The 15028-nt window shown below is 36.0% G+C and overlaps 1 protein-coding gene and 1 long non-coding RNA gene across 2 annotated transcripts in view; both read left to right on the top strand.

Moving 5' to 3' along the window:
* LOC309481846 overlaps positions 1–14732 on the top strand; it is a 93327-nt gene extending 78595 nt beyond the window's left edge. The window contains exon 3 of the long non-coding RNA XR_014200111.1: positions 14718–14732. This is a non-coding gene — a long non-coding RNA (uncharacterized lncRNA). The remainder of the gene's footprint in view (positions 1–14717) is intronic.
* On the top strand, positions 3280–10592 carry psmc1b (proteasome 26S subunit, ATPase 1b). Its single transcript, XM_082146516.1, has 11 exons — positions 3280–3372; positions 4694–4747; positions 4828–4924; positions 5008–5132; positions 5217–5402; positions 5877–6005; positions 7681–7777; positions 7890–8079; positions 8623–8774; positions 10001–10155; positions 10330–10592. The coding sequence occupies exons 1-11, from the start codon at positions 3370–3372 to the stop codon at positions 10462–10464; spliced, it is 1323 nt and encodes a 440-aa protein (XP_082002642.1). The 5' UTR covers positions 3280–3369; the 3' UTR covers positions 10465–10592.
* Positions 14733–15028: the final 296 nt, after the last annotated feature.

Below are 15028 nucleotides of genomic sequence, written 5' to 3'. Positions count from 1 at the left end.
CAGTTAGTGAATGAGACCCTTTGTGAACAAAATAATGTATTGCTGCTGATTTTGGACTTGAAGAAATTTGAGCCGCTGTGCTGTTCATCATCTTTCACACAAACTTCAATAATTGTAAACTTGTAGAGTGCATTCATTTGAAAACAAATAGGTTTCCTGCATATTTCAGCACTGTCACAGTATGCTAATATATTCATTATGTCTAACTTTAAAGGAGAAGTGTGACATTTATGCATTGGTAGATTGATGGAGTATGTGGGATATGAATCATTTGCTCTCATTGCATCAGTTGTACTTAGAATCTGTTTCTATGGGAACTCTTCTACGAATAGAATAGACAGTATATGAAATCTGCATGAATAATGTCTTAATTCATTAAGGCAAAGACATCTTGAACTTTGTGTCTTCCCCATCACACAATCGCAAGTAGAAGCAAAGTCATATCATACTTGCTGTCGTATTCTATTTGCTTCACAGATTGACGTGAAAGGACATAATCAACTCCAATCAAAAACGGTTTGTGTCACGTTAACCAAATAAATAAACAAATATTGTCCTCAGTGATGCCTTTGTTATTGTTTGTGAGTGTGTATGTGGCTGAAATACTCATATAGCTCATGGTTTTTATCATTTAGAGTAGCAGAACTCAGACATAAAGATGGAACGAAATGTGTTTAGATCACATTGCCGAAGCGATGATGTTAGGAGGTTGCTATGGAAACTATAACTCTTTATGTGCAAGAAGGATATCTCAAATCCACCAGACTTAGATGATAAACATAGCAGGAGTCCTGTTGTTCCATTGGGTGAGATGTTTTGGCCAGTGTTGTTCTGAACAGAGGAGCTTTACAGTAGCTCTGTGTGGAGGCTGAAAGTAGTCACGACTGCCTTTGTTTCTGGCTCTCCGGCGCTGGATCTGAGAGGACCCCCTGCAAACCTGCCAAAACATGACAGAGAAGCAATCAGTGTGCTTCAGGAAATCAGGAAACAGTGTGGAATCGAAAAATGATGGTGGTGAAAATAGCCCATGACCTACATTTAGTAAATAAGATGACCTACAATCAGAGATGCATGTGACGTCAAAGACACTGAAGTTCACAAACCTATGAAAGCAGACAGATCATAAAATAATAATAATAATAAATTATATATATATATATATATATATATAGAGAGAGAGAGAGAGAGAGAGAGAGAGAAAATAACATTATTATCAATGTTAAAATCTGTTGTGCTGCTTAAAGTCCTACTGAAGTGCCTTGAAACGCACAGCGTTATTCAATGTGAAACAGGAAGACAGGGCGGGACATAAAGAACAGCTCCTCCCCTTTTTTAAAATAGCAATAGTGTTTAGTTTATACCACAGCTCAACCAAGGGCCTATATCATGAAGCCGGTTAGGTTTGCTATAGCCAGGTATGTTTTAGTTTAGTTTGCACCAACCCTGGGTTTTAGGCACCATGAAAGTGGTTTGGCTTTTAGCAGTGTTCATCGCCATAGTAACTCCGCTCCACGGCTAACCTGGTCCGGGGCAGGTTATGTTCCAGCTAAGAGGTTGCAATGCAAACCGAACTTGGACCAATCAGCTGTGAGCAAAGTGACATGTCTGAAGCGATAAAGTCACTCCACCTGTTTCTACTCCAAATTAAAGGTCACTACATAGAAAATGATTTTTAAAGACAAAATCATCTGGCTTTTAGTGATGCTTATTTTGAATAATAATTTTGTATGATATAGATATTATTTATGTTATTATTACACCCTTAATTGATCACACATGTACAATTTTAGTTTATCAATTATTATTATGCACAGTTTAAATGAATAAATATATAAAGGTAATATAAATACGCTTTAGAATCAATAGATAAAGCTATAAAATGACAAGCAAGCCTACATGTGAGTTTAAATGTTCAATTCTCTTTATACATTTATCAACTGTATAAACTAACTTCACAACTTTAACTTGCACAGATATAGCAAGACTCTTTTTTTAGTTGTCCTCTTTCATAGACAGCTATTTTCTTCTTGCTGTGTAAGTTTGTTTAAATTCTTAATATTTTTTCAATCTCGTAATATATTCTGCAGAAGAGAGAAGTGAAATGAATTGCAGTTTCACTTTTTCTCAGCATGTGATTGGCTGCTCGCTACTGATGTCACACCTAAACTCAGGATCAAAGCCTGAGTTGACAGAGAAAGTTGATGTTCAGCATCATGGTACCAACAAAGCCTGGTTGGATTGGTTTGGTTTTGTCAACTCAAAACTAATCCTGTAACCCTGAGTTTGTTCAACTACCATCATGGTACAGGCCCCAGAGCCGCTGAGCTCGGTAAAGCCGCAGTTTACAATCTCTTAACCGGTTTGCTGGCATGACACTATTGTACCAGACTTCATTCACTACCCTGGAAAGCAAAGCATATTTACACTGTCTGAATCGTTCCCTTTCCCCTATATAGTGCACCATGTGCCATTCACCATGTTGAAAATAGTAGATGTGTGAACAAGTGATTCGATTTCAGCCGCAGCCTCAGTGTCTGTTTATAATGAAGGGGGCGGGACGCTTCAGATTCTAGAGGTGGTTGAAGTGACAGACTGTAAGTTTTGAACGCTTTGTGGCTTATATCTTCTAAATGGGAAATGTGCCACTGTTTTGGAGCACGCGTTAGCTTTTAGATAACAGTAAGGCTAACATATTCATACTAAAAGCCAAAAAACTGCCAACATTTTTTTTTTTTTTATGGGGAATTGAAAAGAAAGAAAGCGATTATTATATTATTATATTTTTAATCAGCAAGGGTGCATTATATTGATCAAAAGTGACAGTAAATACAGTAATGTTACAAAATATTTCTATTTCAAATGAATGCTGGTTTTCACAAAAATAGGAACGCAAAAACGCTTTTCAACATTGATAATAGGCTAATCATGAATAAGGATCATTCAGTTTTTATGTTAAATTATAATAATATTTCACAATATCACTGTTTTAATATATTTTTGATCAAATAAATACATCCTTGGTGAACATAAGAGACTTCTTTCAAACAAACAAACAAAAAAAATATTTTATTATTCCAAACGTTTGACCGGTAGGCTAGTGTACCTACCTCCCATGCTTGACTCTCCTCATGTTGCACAACATTATGACAAAAGCAGTTGAGGTCGAGGTCGGACGCTACAGCTAATATGAGCCCCATTATAATAGGGATAATGGTGTTTATAAAACGGTTTGGCAATGATAAATAGAGCTCTCTTCCTAAAGGCCAGACTCCAGTCGAGAATGAACAAACGCGTTTCGGTCTTACACATCCTTTGTCCCATCAGTCTCTCCGTAGTGACGTTTATTGTGAGCGTCAAGCGGTGGTGAAAATGGTGAGTGAGCCAGCAGTTTATTTAGCGATTGATTGTTTAAATCGTTTCCTTCTCCCCTCAATAATTCTGTTATTTTCATATACAGTGTGTGAAAGCTGTGTATACGTGCGCGTGAACGGTAACGTTATCTCGTCGTAACTCTCTGCTAAATACCTCTTTATACATCGATGGATTAACAACACAACAATCATCCTCTGAAGAAACATTAATTGCTATTAAAAGCGTTACAGTCACTCTACTTACCCGCATACAACCTAAAACCTGTCAAAACGTTAATGCAATTTAAAGTTTCTCGATATTTCAAATATTCATTGTGTATTTTTGCGTGTTCATTCCTGCAATCTGGTCGAAAACAACCAGTTCACCATTACAGATGTATTAAACACACGCATTAAAATCAGAGTAGGATATTCAACCAATATTTTTATTCTTCCATTACATTAAGTGCTCAGTGAAAGAGTCATTTTGGACATTATTTGATTTTCATAATATAGGGCATCTAATCTACATAGAATGATATTTAAAGTGTTTTGCATAATGTGAGTCCTATTCCTTTTAAAATATAGGTAACGTTACAGTACAGTAGCCATAAGTCACACATATGAATGTCACTGCATTAAATACAAAATATCAAACTGATGATTCTAGAATTAATGCTAGAATTAAGTTATCGAATCAAATCAATTTTATTGGACATAAAGTCAGATCCTCTCAAGTTTACACATTATTATTATTAGTATTAATATTTGTTATTATTATTATTAATACATTAAATTAATCTAACTTAAGCAAAATGGTCCAAAAAAATACATACAATCAAAATGTAACTGAAATCATATTATATTTCATTATATAAAAACATACAGTTCTTGACACTTCTCTAATCTAAGTTTAATAATTTACTTATATCGGCAGCGACACTCCCAGTTTTAATGTATTTATAATATATTTATTTGTAAGTGTATAGCCAAGCATCTTTATAAGATGATTACGATTTTTAAAAATGTTTTTGAAAAGATGTCTCTTATGCACACCACAGGCTGCATTAATTTGATTTCTAATTTCTAAAGCAAGGATCATGTGACACTGAAGACTGGAGTAATGATGCTGAAAATTCAGCTTTGATCACAGGAATAAATTACACTTTATAATATATTCAAATAAAAAGCAGTTCTTTTAAATTGTAATAATATTTCACAATATTACTGATGTTACTGTATGTTTGATCACATACATTCCGTCTTCTTTCTAAAACATTATTAAATGTTCCTGAGCGGTAGTGTACTATATGAACATTAGACATGAATCTTTCTCAACACAGGGCCAGAGTCAGAGCGGAGGACACGGACCAGGAGGTGGAAAGAAAGATGATAAGGTGACAAGAATAACATGAATATTTAAAAATGGCATCATCCAAGTGTTTATCCTTATTAAATGACTTTATCATCATAACAGGACAAGAAGAAGAAATATGAGCCGCCCATTCCATCTAGAGTGGGCAAGAGGAAGAGGAAGTCCAAGGGTCCTGATGCTGCCAGCAAACTGCCTTTAGGTACAGGACGTGACCTTTGCTGTTGAACTCAGGCGTATCTTGTGGTTGATTTTCGGCTAATGTCCGGTTGTCTCTCCGTGTAGTCACCCCACACACACAGTGCAGACTGAAGCTCCTGAAGCAGGAGAGAATTAAAGATTACCTGCTGATGGAAGAGGAGTTCATCAGAAACCAGGAGCAGATGAAACCTCTAGAGGAGAAACAGGAGGTGCACCATCCTTCCTCTCTTTCACTCTCTTTCACTCTCTCTTTTGTTGGTCTGACCCGATGTTTCTGTTTTCTCTCTTCTTAGGAGGAGAGGTCAAAGGTCGATGACCTCAGGGGGACCCCTATGTCTGTGGGGACCCTGGAGGAGATCATCGATGACAATCACGCCATTGTCTCCACGTCTGTGGGCTCGGAGCATTATGTCAGCATTCTCTCGTTTGTTGACAAAGATCTGCTGGAGCCCGGCTGTTCCGTCTTACTCAATCACAAGGTAAAATATCCACCAGAACAATTTCAAACTTTATTATTGACAATTATAATAAACAACTATTCCGAAGTAGTATAGTTTAAACTGGAAAGCAAGTATTTTTGTCTAATTTTCCATTAAAAATCGATTAATACCTGAAACTAGATACATTTACTTGAGAAGCAACACTTCTTATGATATTAAGACTTGTTTTTGGAGAATGTATCTTTAAAAAGATAAATTAAAGTATCTTTAATTTCTCATTTTTTTATTTTTTATTTTATCCAGTGCAGTAAGACAGAATATATTTATATTCAAGCTGCAATCTATGAAAACATTTGTGGCTTCATGTAAATGTATTTTGTTTTACGGATTTTTGGAAAACAAATAAAAATCAATATTTTTTTTGTATTTGCAACTGTTTTTATGCTTTCCTGTATCTAATTCTGGATGCTGAACATTGGTAGATTGACCTAATAAATGTGATGTTGTTTATAGGTCCATGCTGTCATCGGGGTGCTGATGGACGACACAGACCCTCTTGTTACAGTCATGAAGGTGGAGAAGGCTCCGCAAGAGACATACGCGGACATCGGTGGACTGGACGCCCAGATACAAGAAATTAAGGCAAGATGAAGACATCTTTATTGGATTGAAAGACCAGATGTTTACTAGTCTGAAATCACCATACAAAATTGTATTAAAGGGACACTATGTAACTTTTGGCCCTCTAGTGGTTAAAAAACAAAATCGCGTGCATTTTAATAATAATAATTCGTTACATTTATATAGCGCTTTTTCTGAGACCTCAAAGCGCTTTACATAGAAGGGGGGATTCTCCTCAACCACCACCAATGTGCAGCATCCACTTGGATGATGCGACGGCAGCCATATTGCGCCAGAACGCTCACCACACACCAGCTTACTGGTGGAGAGGAGACAGTGATGAAGCCAATCAGTATACGGGGATGATTAGGAGGCCATGATGGACAGAGGCCAAGGGGCAAATTTGGCCAGGATGCCGGGGTTACACCCCTACTCTTTTTCGAAGGACATCCTGGGATTTTTAATGACCACAGAGAGTCAGGACCTCGGTTTAACGTCTCATCCAAAGGACGGATTTTGCAGAAGAACATTGTTTTGGTTGTGCGTCGGTTCTGGGTGACTGCGGATGAATATGACCCTTCACAATAGATATTGCTTTACAATTAATACTGTTAGAGCTACATATGGTAATTTATCTGTTCAGTAAAATACCTTTCTCACCTGTTGAGTAATAAAAACGCAATTTCTGCATCGGTTTTACAACATTTCAAATCCCTCAGCTCTCGCTAGGCATCGAATTTTCATGTTGCAATAATTGCTGAAGCTTTTATCATAGATAGGTGACAGTGGCAAGAAAAACAAAAAACAAAAACAATATCTAGTATGAAAACTGCTAAAATACATTTGAATTGTGTTGAAAATGTTGTCTCGGGGTTTATACACTACAGTTAAAACGTTTTTTGAAAGTAAGAAATGAATTTAGCAAGAGCACATTAAATTGATCAAAAGTCATGAAAAGAAGTGAATTTGATGAATCATTGAATAATTTGATGATACAACATTAATAATTATAATAAATGTTTCTTGAGCATCACATCATCATATTAGAATGATTACTGAAGGATCATGTGACACTGAAGACTGGACTAATGATGCTAAAAATTCAGTTTTGCATCAAAGTAATAAATTACTTCTTAAAATATGTTCAAAAGGAATACGGTTTTAAATTTTTACAATGTTTCCCAATATTAATTTACTGTTTTTTTTCAATCAAATCCTCGTTCTTTTCCTCTTTCAAAAACAAAAACAAAATCTTACTGACCCCAAACAATAGTATGTGACATTTTTCTTCATGCAAAAACAAGTAAATATTTCATATTAATATTTCAATATTAAAATAATTCATCATTTTTTCATTTCTTTTGGTTTTAGTACAATGATAATATAGAAGCTGATTATTTGATTTTGTAATTTTGAAAACAACGTGTTTCTTAAATCTAGTCTTTATACATTGAAATATATAGCTGCCTTTATGTTTTAGGAAGGTTTTCCGTCAAAAAGGCATCATCTGCTGGTCCTTGGCATAAAAAAATAAATAAATAAATAAAATGTTCTAAGAGATCTCTGTATATAGGTGGAATTTGACATATTAAAACATTTGACATTATAATAGTTCAAAAAGAAACTGCAGGTTCTTGGTGATGTTTAATCAGATAAAAATGGTTCTATGCTGCTTAACACATGTTTTGGCCTGCAGGAGTCCGTGGAGCTGCCGCTGACCCATCCAGAGTATTATGAGGAAATGGGGATAAAGCCTCCCAAAGGGGTCATTCTCTACGGCGCCCCTGGAACAGGTGAGTCCAACACCACTGTTTGTTTACAGAATTCACAGAAAGAAATGCATTATCATGGGCATGTGGTGACATCACAAATCTTGATCTATCATATAATTCCTCTGGATGTCAGGCAAAACCCTCCTTGCCAAAGCGGTGGCCAATCAGACGTCTGCAACGTTTTTGCGCGTTGTTGGTTCAGAGCTGATTCAGAAGTATCTCGGCGACGGCCCTAAATTAGTGCGCGAGCTCTTCAGGGTGGCCGAGGAACACGCACCTTCCATCGTCTTCATCGATGAGATTGACGCCATTGGAACTAAGAGGTAGAGCAATATTATGAAATAATCCAAACATGCTCATATCCATTGCAATGCATACACATTTTTGGTCTTTATTAAAGTGCCCCTATAATGCTATTTTAAAGGTTCCTAATGTTGTTTTGGAGGTCTCTTACAAAAAGGTTTATATGCATCCAAGGACAAAAAACACTTTAATTTTGTTACAATATATTTGCAACATCAAATCTTTTCTCACAGTGTCTGAAATGGTTCAATAAAAGATTCAGTCTCTCTAAACCCCTCCTTTCTGAGAGCCTACTCTGCTCTGATTGGTCAGATGGCCCAGTCTGTTGTGATTGGTCTACTCTGCTCTGATTGGTCAGATGGCTGTTTGGCCTGTTGTGATTGGTGTAAGACTGGAATCCCTGAAGTCCATTATCATGCGCTTTGATCTTTGAAACTTTGCAGACCTTTTACACATACAAACAGCTATATTACACACTACATGAAATGTAATATCTGGAAAAGCATAATATGGGTATTTTAAAAGATACTGTGTCATGATGTACCCTGAATACCTCTTTGCAGATACGACTCAAACTCAGGAGGTGAACGTGAAATTCAGAGAACCATGTTGGAACTGCTCAACCAGCTGGATGGCTTTGATTCACGTGGAGATGTGAAGGTCATTATGGCTACCAACAGAATAGAAACCCTTGACCCTGCTCTTATTAGACCAGGTAAGATGCTTCTGCAAACTGATACTATGATATTCTAAGTCTATGTGAACTTTAGATGCACCTTCAAGCAGGGGTGTGAAGTAACGAATTACAAATACTTGCGTTACTGTTAATCATGGCCGGTGTGGAAGCACATCCTTCAAGCACCAATTCATTCGAGATATCAGCATCTTCCTCTATTTTAAAGAAACATGTTAAGGTTCGTGGGTATCAATTTTAATAAAATGTTTCAATATGAATAACTCCAGCAAGTGGCACGTTCATAAGGCTGGGAATTCTCACTCCCATTTATTTATGTGCATATAGAGAGTCTCTCCCTCATGCTCGTCCTGCAGCAGTCGGCAGCTCGTTCACTCTTTATGGGTGTAGTATAAGCGCAATGCACGCTTTTGGGGACTGTAACGAAGTTAAAGCCTTAGGGAAAAAGACCGGTGTGGCACACTCGCTCCGTTCCCACGTCTCTCAGCCCCACAATGCTTGCAACAGGGACATTCTAAAGCACTTAATGTGGAAAACCAGCTTACCATGGCTTGATGTACTGAAATTGATGACCCATGGCGTTATACTGCATCTTTGTCAGCGCGTGATTTGATAAAACGACAGATCGTTAATAAACAAACATTTGTTTGATCCGTTTCATACAATCCGCCATCATGTAGCATGTGCACTTGCGCAAAAACAGTTTTAAAGTTAAACAGTTTTTTTCCAGTCAGTTGTGGACGCTGCTGATAGATCAGCTTATTCGCCGTGGCCCCGCAAAGAGATGTGCGTTTGTGTGTGTTTTTTCAAATTATATTTATTATCTGCATAACTATTTGAGTAAATGTACCTGTGTAAAAGGTAGGGATGATGAATTACAGTATGTACACTGTTTTCTACATTTTTAAATCGCAGTGTACAGTGTTTATTAGGGGTAGAATCTGCAGCTCAGTACTCACTACTCGTGACTACCTCAATAAACTCCTAATTACTGTTTGTTAATAGTTAGTAAGATAGTTGTTAAGTTTAGATATTGAGGATTAAGGGATGTAGAATATGGTCATGCAGAATAAGGCAATTGTTTATAAGTACTAATAAACAGCTAATATCCTTGTAATATGCATGCTAATAAGCGACTAGTTAATAGTGAGAATTGGACGCTAAACTAAAGTGTTACCGTACTTTTAAATTTGCTACTCAAGTAGTTGTTTTTGGACAAAAAAACTCTTGTCTGTCTTCCTCTCCAGGTCGTATCGACCGTAAGATTGAGTTCCCGTTACCAGATGAGAAAACCAAAAGAAGGATCTTCCAGATTCACACCAGCAGAATGACTGTTGCCATTGATGTGAACCTGGACGACCTCATCCTGGCTAAAGACGACCTTTCAGGAGCCGATATTAAGGTATGTTGATGTGCTTGTCAGGGGTTTGGTTCATTTTAAAGTGTTGCACTTTAAGTAAAAGCTGTAAAGTGCAACAGTAAAAGCTCTGCTGCCCTCTTGTGTTGTTTTTTCATATTTTCAGGAAGCAGATGACTTGTTCATTATGTCTCATCTCTTGATTCCCTGTCTCTTCAGGCCATCTGTACAGAAGCAGGGCTCATGGCCCTCAGAGAACGCAGGATGAAGGTCACCAACGAGGACTTCAAGAAGTCTAAAGAAAATGTTTTGTATAAGAAACAGGAGGGCACCCCCGAAGGCCTCTATCTCTAATCTTCCTCCAGTTTTCATTTCTATGTGAATATGTGAGTGTGACGCTCCATCTCACACACATTTGGCTATAATATACGCACGGTTTGTTTTTCGTTCATGTGATCAGAAAATAAATACTAGAGCTTTGATTGGTTTGTTTCCTTTTCCTTAGCCCACATAAGGTGATTATGGGATATGTGCTTCTGCTCACCAAGGCTGCATTTTTTTAATCTAAAATACTGTAAAAACATTAATATTGCAAATAAATGTCAGAATTTACAATAACTGTTTTCTATGTGAAAATCTTGTAAAATGTAATTATTTCTGTGATGTCAAAGCTGAATTTTCAGCATCATTACTCAGTCTTCAGTGTCACATGATCCTTCAGAAATCAATATAATATCATAATTTGATGCTCAGAGATTATGAATTATTATTGGTTCTCAATTATTAATAATGGCTAGTATTATTATTAATAATGTTGAAAGCCATTTTTGCTTAATATTTTTATACTTTTGCTTAAATGTTTACATTTCTTCAGGATTCTTTGATTAATTTAAAATTCAAAAGAACAGCATTCATTTGAAATAGAAATCTTCTCTAACATTAGAAATTAAACTTTACCAGATCAATTTATTGCATTATTGCATTTTTAATAAAAGTAAAAAAAAGTATTATTATTATTTTAAATCTTACTTGCCCCAAACTTTTAAATGGTAGTGTATCAGGTTTCCAAAAAAAGAATTAAGCAGCACAACTGTTTTCAACATTTATCATAATAATAAATGTTTCTTATAACATTTAATTTATTTCTGGGGGATCATGTGACACTGAAGACTAATGATGATGCTGAAAATTCAGCATTGATCACAGGAATAAATTACATTTTACAATAAATTAAAACCGTTATTATAAATTGCAATAATATGTCACAATATTACTGTTTTTTAAGTATCAGGTAAACCCTATGGCATGGGCACAAAATGTCCCCACAAAGATGGCAATATCTGAAGTCCTTGTGGGGACATTTTTTGTCCCCATAAGGGAAACGGCTTATAAATCACACTGAGTGATGCAGAACGTTTTCTGTGATGGGTAGGTTTTAGTGTAAGGGGATAGAATACACAGTTTGTACAGTATAAAAAAACATCATCATGGCTATGGAAAAATCCCCATAAAACATGAAAACCTGTGTGTGTGTGTGTGTGTGTGTGTGTGTGTGTGTGTGTGTGTGTGTGTGTGTGTGTGTGTGTGTGTGTGTGTGTGTGTGTGTGTGTGTGTGTGTGTACATTTCTGTATGAATTTCAGATCTTTTCCTTTCCAGAAAAGAAACTGTCAATCTAGTTTTCTATTCATTTGAATGTTCTTAGATATCAATTTCAAGGAATTTTACTGAAAATCTGTTCTCCTGAACTTCATTATCTTAATCAGAAAGTCATAGTAAGAGGCAGCGCCTGCAGAGAAAGCATATCCTCAGAGAGAGGAACGATTAATTTCCCTTCCGCAGAGGTTCTGCTAATTATTAGACGAAAGGACCAGCGTCTTTTCTCCTGCTTGACTCTGCAGAGACTGCCATAATTAATGCAGCGTTTTTAGATTGTTCTCGTCTCAATCTCAGTTCTCCGTTCCCCGTAATTATTTAAAACAACCTCATCACTTACTGGGTGTGCTGCAGCTCTTATTTGTGCACGTTATCTCTAAATACATTATTATTAAATATTATGGCAGACATTCACCTTATTAGAAGAGCTACTGTATATAAAATGTTTTAAATCCACTAGAGGGAAAGTTTTCCTGTTTTCGGTCCTATCTTGAAGACGTCATTCGTACTGACCTCTGCAAACCAGGATGAAGAGTGTGATGAAAATGCTTCCCTTGATGTAAAGGAGCGACTAATGAAAGTGTCCAGTCAGCAGAAAGCAGTCAGTCTGCAGGCCTTCACGGGATCAGTGCTGCATTCTCCTTAAATCATTCGCTGTCTGCACATCAATGCACATTCAGCAGTCAGAAACTAGCTCAGCCTTGGATGTGTGTGTCACGGAGGCAAAGCTTCTACAACTCGCTGTACAGTTCAGGAACCTGGTTCATATGTGATCCTCCACACTAAGGACACTAGGTGTCGTGTTTGCCCGTTTTAATAGAACATACTCTGCTTGGCAAGGGTTAACACAAGGCCACATGTATATACTTTATATTTATATACTTACCAAAATCATGACAACTCATAATTTTTATATTTAGAATATTTTATGTAATGTGGTCACAAGCATCCCATGTCAGACATCAGTAGCAGAAAGACTGTGTTGTGCATGCAGATATGTTGACCCAGACAGGGCACAATATATGAGAGAGATATGAAAAATATAAAACTGAAGGCAATATCTCCCTTTAAACCTGTTACAGTCTTCAATCTTCACACTATTCTTAACCTTGTCACATTAATATTATAATAGGGAAGACAATTAAAAATAAAGGCATTTCTTGCTGATTACCAGCTGACATATTAAGGACTAACACAATAAAACTGTGGTTTTAGTTAGGCCCTAAACATCTCAATTGAAAACATTATATATATATATATATATATATATGTATATATATATATATATATATATATATATATATATATATATGAAGAGACCAGATACACAATAGCTCACAAATAATACACAATAACCATGAAAATGTGCAAATGTCACCTTTGTAGTTGTTAAATTGTTATAAGGGACGCATGAGCAGTAGGTAGATGTTTGTTTTATAACAGGTTTTGAGTAAAATCCCTTTTAAACCAATTCCATTTTGTCCATTATAGGGTTGAGAATAAAAGTTGTTTAAATATGAAAATAATAAAAGGTCTTTAGTGCCTGGGGTGGAAAATATGATTTTGTGGAAGTTTGATATTTACCTAATGATGTGGGGTATTTAGAAAATGAATCATATGTAGTAAAAAAAAAAAGTTTTTTCCCAAGTTGCAACATTCCAAATTTCATCCAAGTTGAAATATTACCGATTCCCAGGACAGGAATGACCCATATATTAGGATGTGGTTAATGTGTGGTATATAACTAGATAACATACCTACCTATACAGTGTGTGCGCTTTTTGCTGCTAAATATTTAGTGAAAACCGTGACACATTTTCTTCAGGATTCTTTGTTAAACTGAAAGTTTATAAGAACAGCCTTTCTTGAAATTTTCTAACATTATAAATTAAACTGTCCCTTTTGATAAATGTATTGCGTCCTTAGTGAATAAAAACATTTTATTTTACTAATCTATGATATATGACCAAGAAGTACAGGATTAAGTAATAAATGTACTCTTGAAATATTATGGTTAAATACAGTGCACAGGTTTATGCACTGCATTATAATTTACGTTTTTAATAAAAAAAAATGTAATGTAATTTTACATTTATATTTACAAAATGTGATTCGCTCGTGGGTTGTAGGCTACATTAGCCAATAGAAAGTGTTGAACATTCAATGTGAGTAAAACCTGATGCACTTCCTCTTTTTCTTCCTCTTTTTAAAGAGAATGTACTGAAATGTGGTTCAATAAAAGTAAACGTAGCCAAATACTAATATAATCTCCTTCAATAATAGTAATTAAAAAAATGCTAAGAAGTTTTGGATGGGTCTTCTATTATACACCGTTGCCTGGTGCATTGCAGGTCCAGGGCGGCCAATAATGCCCCCCTTAACATTGTGTATAATATTGCAGGTCCGCGTCAACCAATCAGGTGCTCCGTAACAAACCGACACCATAAATACTCGGGCGGAGGGAAATTCACGCTGTCCTTCCGCCTGGAGAAACTAGTGCCACACATCACTTGAGCCTGTCCTTCATAAAAGCAGGAAATCAGCGTTTATTTAATAATTATCTAATAATGACATTCAGTTTAATAAGATTCTCCAAACAACAGAATCTTCTATTCTATTACATACACATAGCATGAATTAACTTTGATGCTACAGTTGTGTGTTCTTAACCTAATACATAATTAGTTCTGCAGACTTTCCTGGATAATTAATTCATCCCTTACAATGATTGGAACAAAATAAGCAATTTTAGTCAGTGGAAAATGTTTCAACAGTTATGAACCATCCTTAAACATCTTTAAACAAGGAGCGGTATTGATTTATGTAATACTATGCAGCATTCTTTTGTTAAAATACTTTTTTTTATCATAATAATTCACTCATTTATAGTCCATATATGAGTCCTGAGTCCTGGAGGGTAAAAAAACCATCTTAAACCAGCCCATGATGGTAGTCTCTTAACTGATTTAAGCTGGTCTTCCAGTCGAGCCAGCTTAAATACCCCAAAACCCCTTTATTTCATTAGGGAAATAACTGCACATATCTCTTTTTTTAGGTGACACTGACAAAAGTATAATGTATCAGGAGACCTACATTAATTATTAGTGCCTCAAACTGGACAATGGACAATTCATTCATCTAGTAAATCACAAAATGAGCAAGTTCTTGTCAATCAGTATGATTGAGTGGGATGGGAATTCTTCAAGTTATTCATATCCTCACATTCTTTAAAACAAGGAGCAGTACTTGTTAATAGTATGCAAA

This window comes from Leuciscus leuciscus (assembly GCF_965113295.1).
Source record: "Leuciscus leuciscus genome assembly, chromosome: 19".
Classification (NCBI taxonomy): Eukaryota; Metazoa; Chordata; class Actinopteri; order Cypriniformes; family Leuciscidae; genus Leuciscus; species Leuciscus leuciscus.
The sequence above is the reverse complement of the archived record's forward strand: the minus strand, read 5'-3'. Positions and strand labels throughout refer to the sequence as shown.

Bases quoted from the DNA above. Each gene is read 5' to 3' on its own strand.
- psmc1b (XM_082146516.1), top strand. The intron at 7,778-7,889 runs GTGAGTCCAACA...TCTGGATGTCAG, and splicing joins CTACGGCGCCCCTGGAACAG to GCAAAACCCTCCTTGCCAAA. The intron at 8,775-10,000 runs GTAAGATGCTTC...CTTCCTCTCCAG, and splicing joins CCCTGCTCTTATTAGACCAG to GTCGTATCGACCGTAAGATT.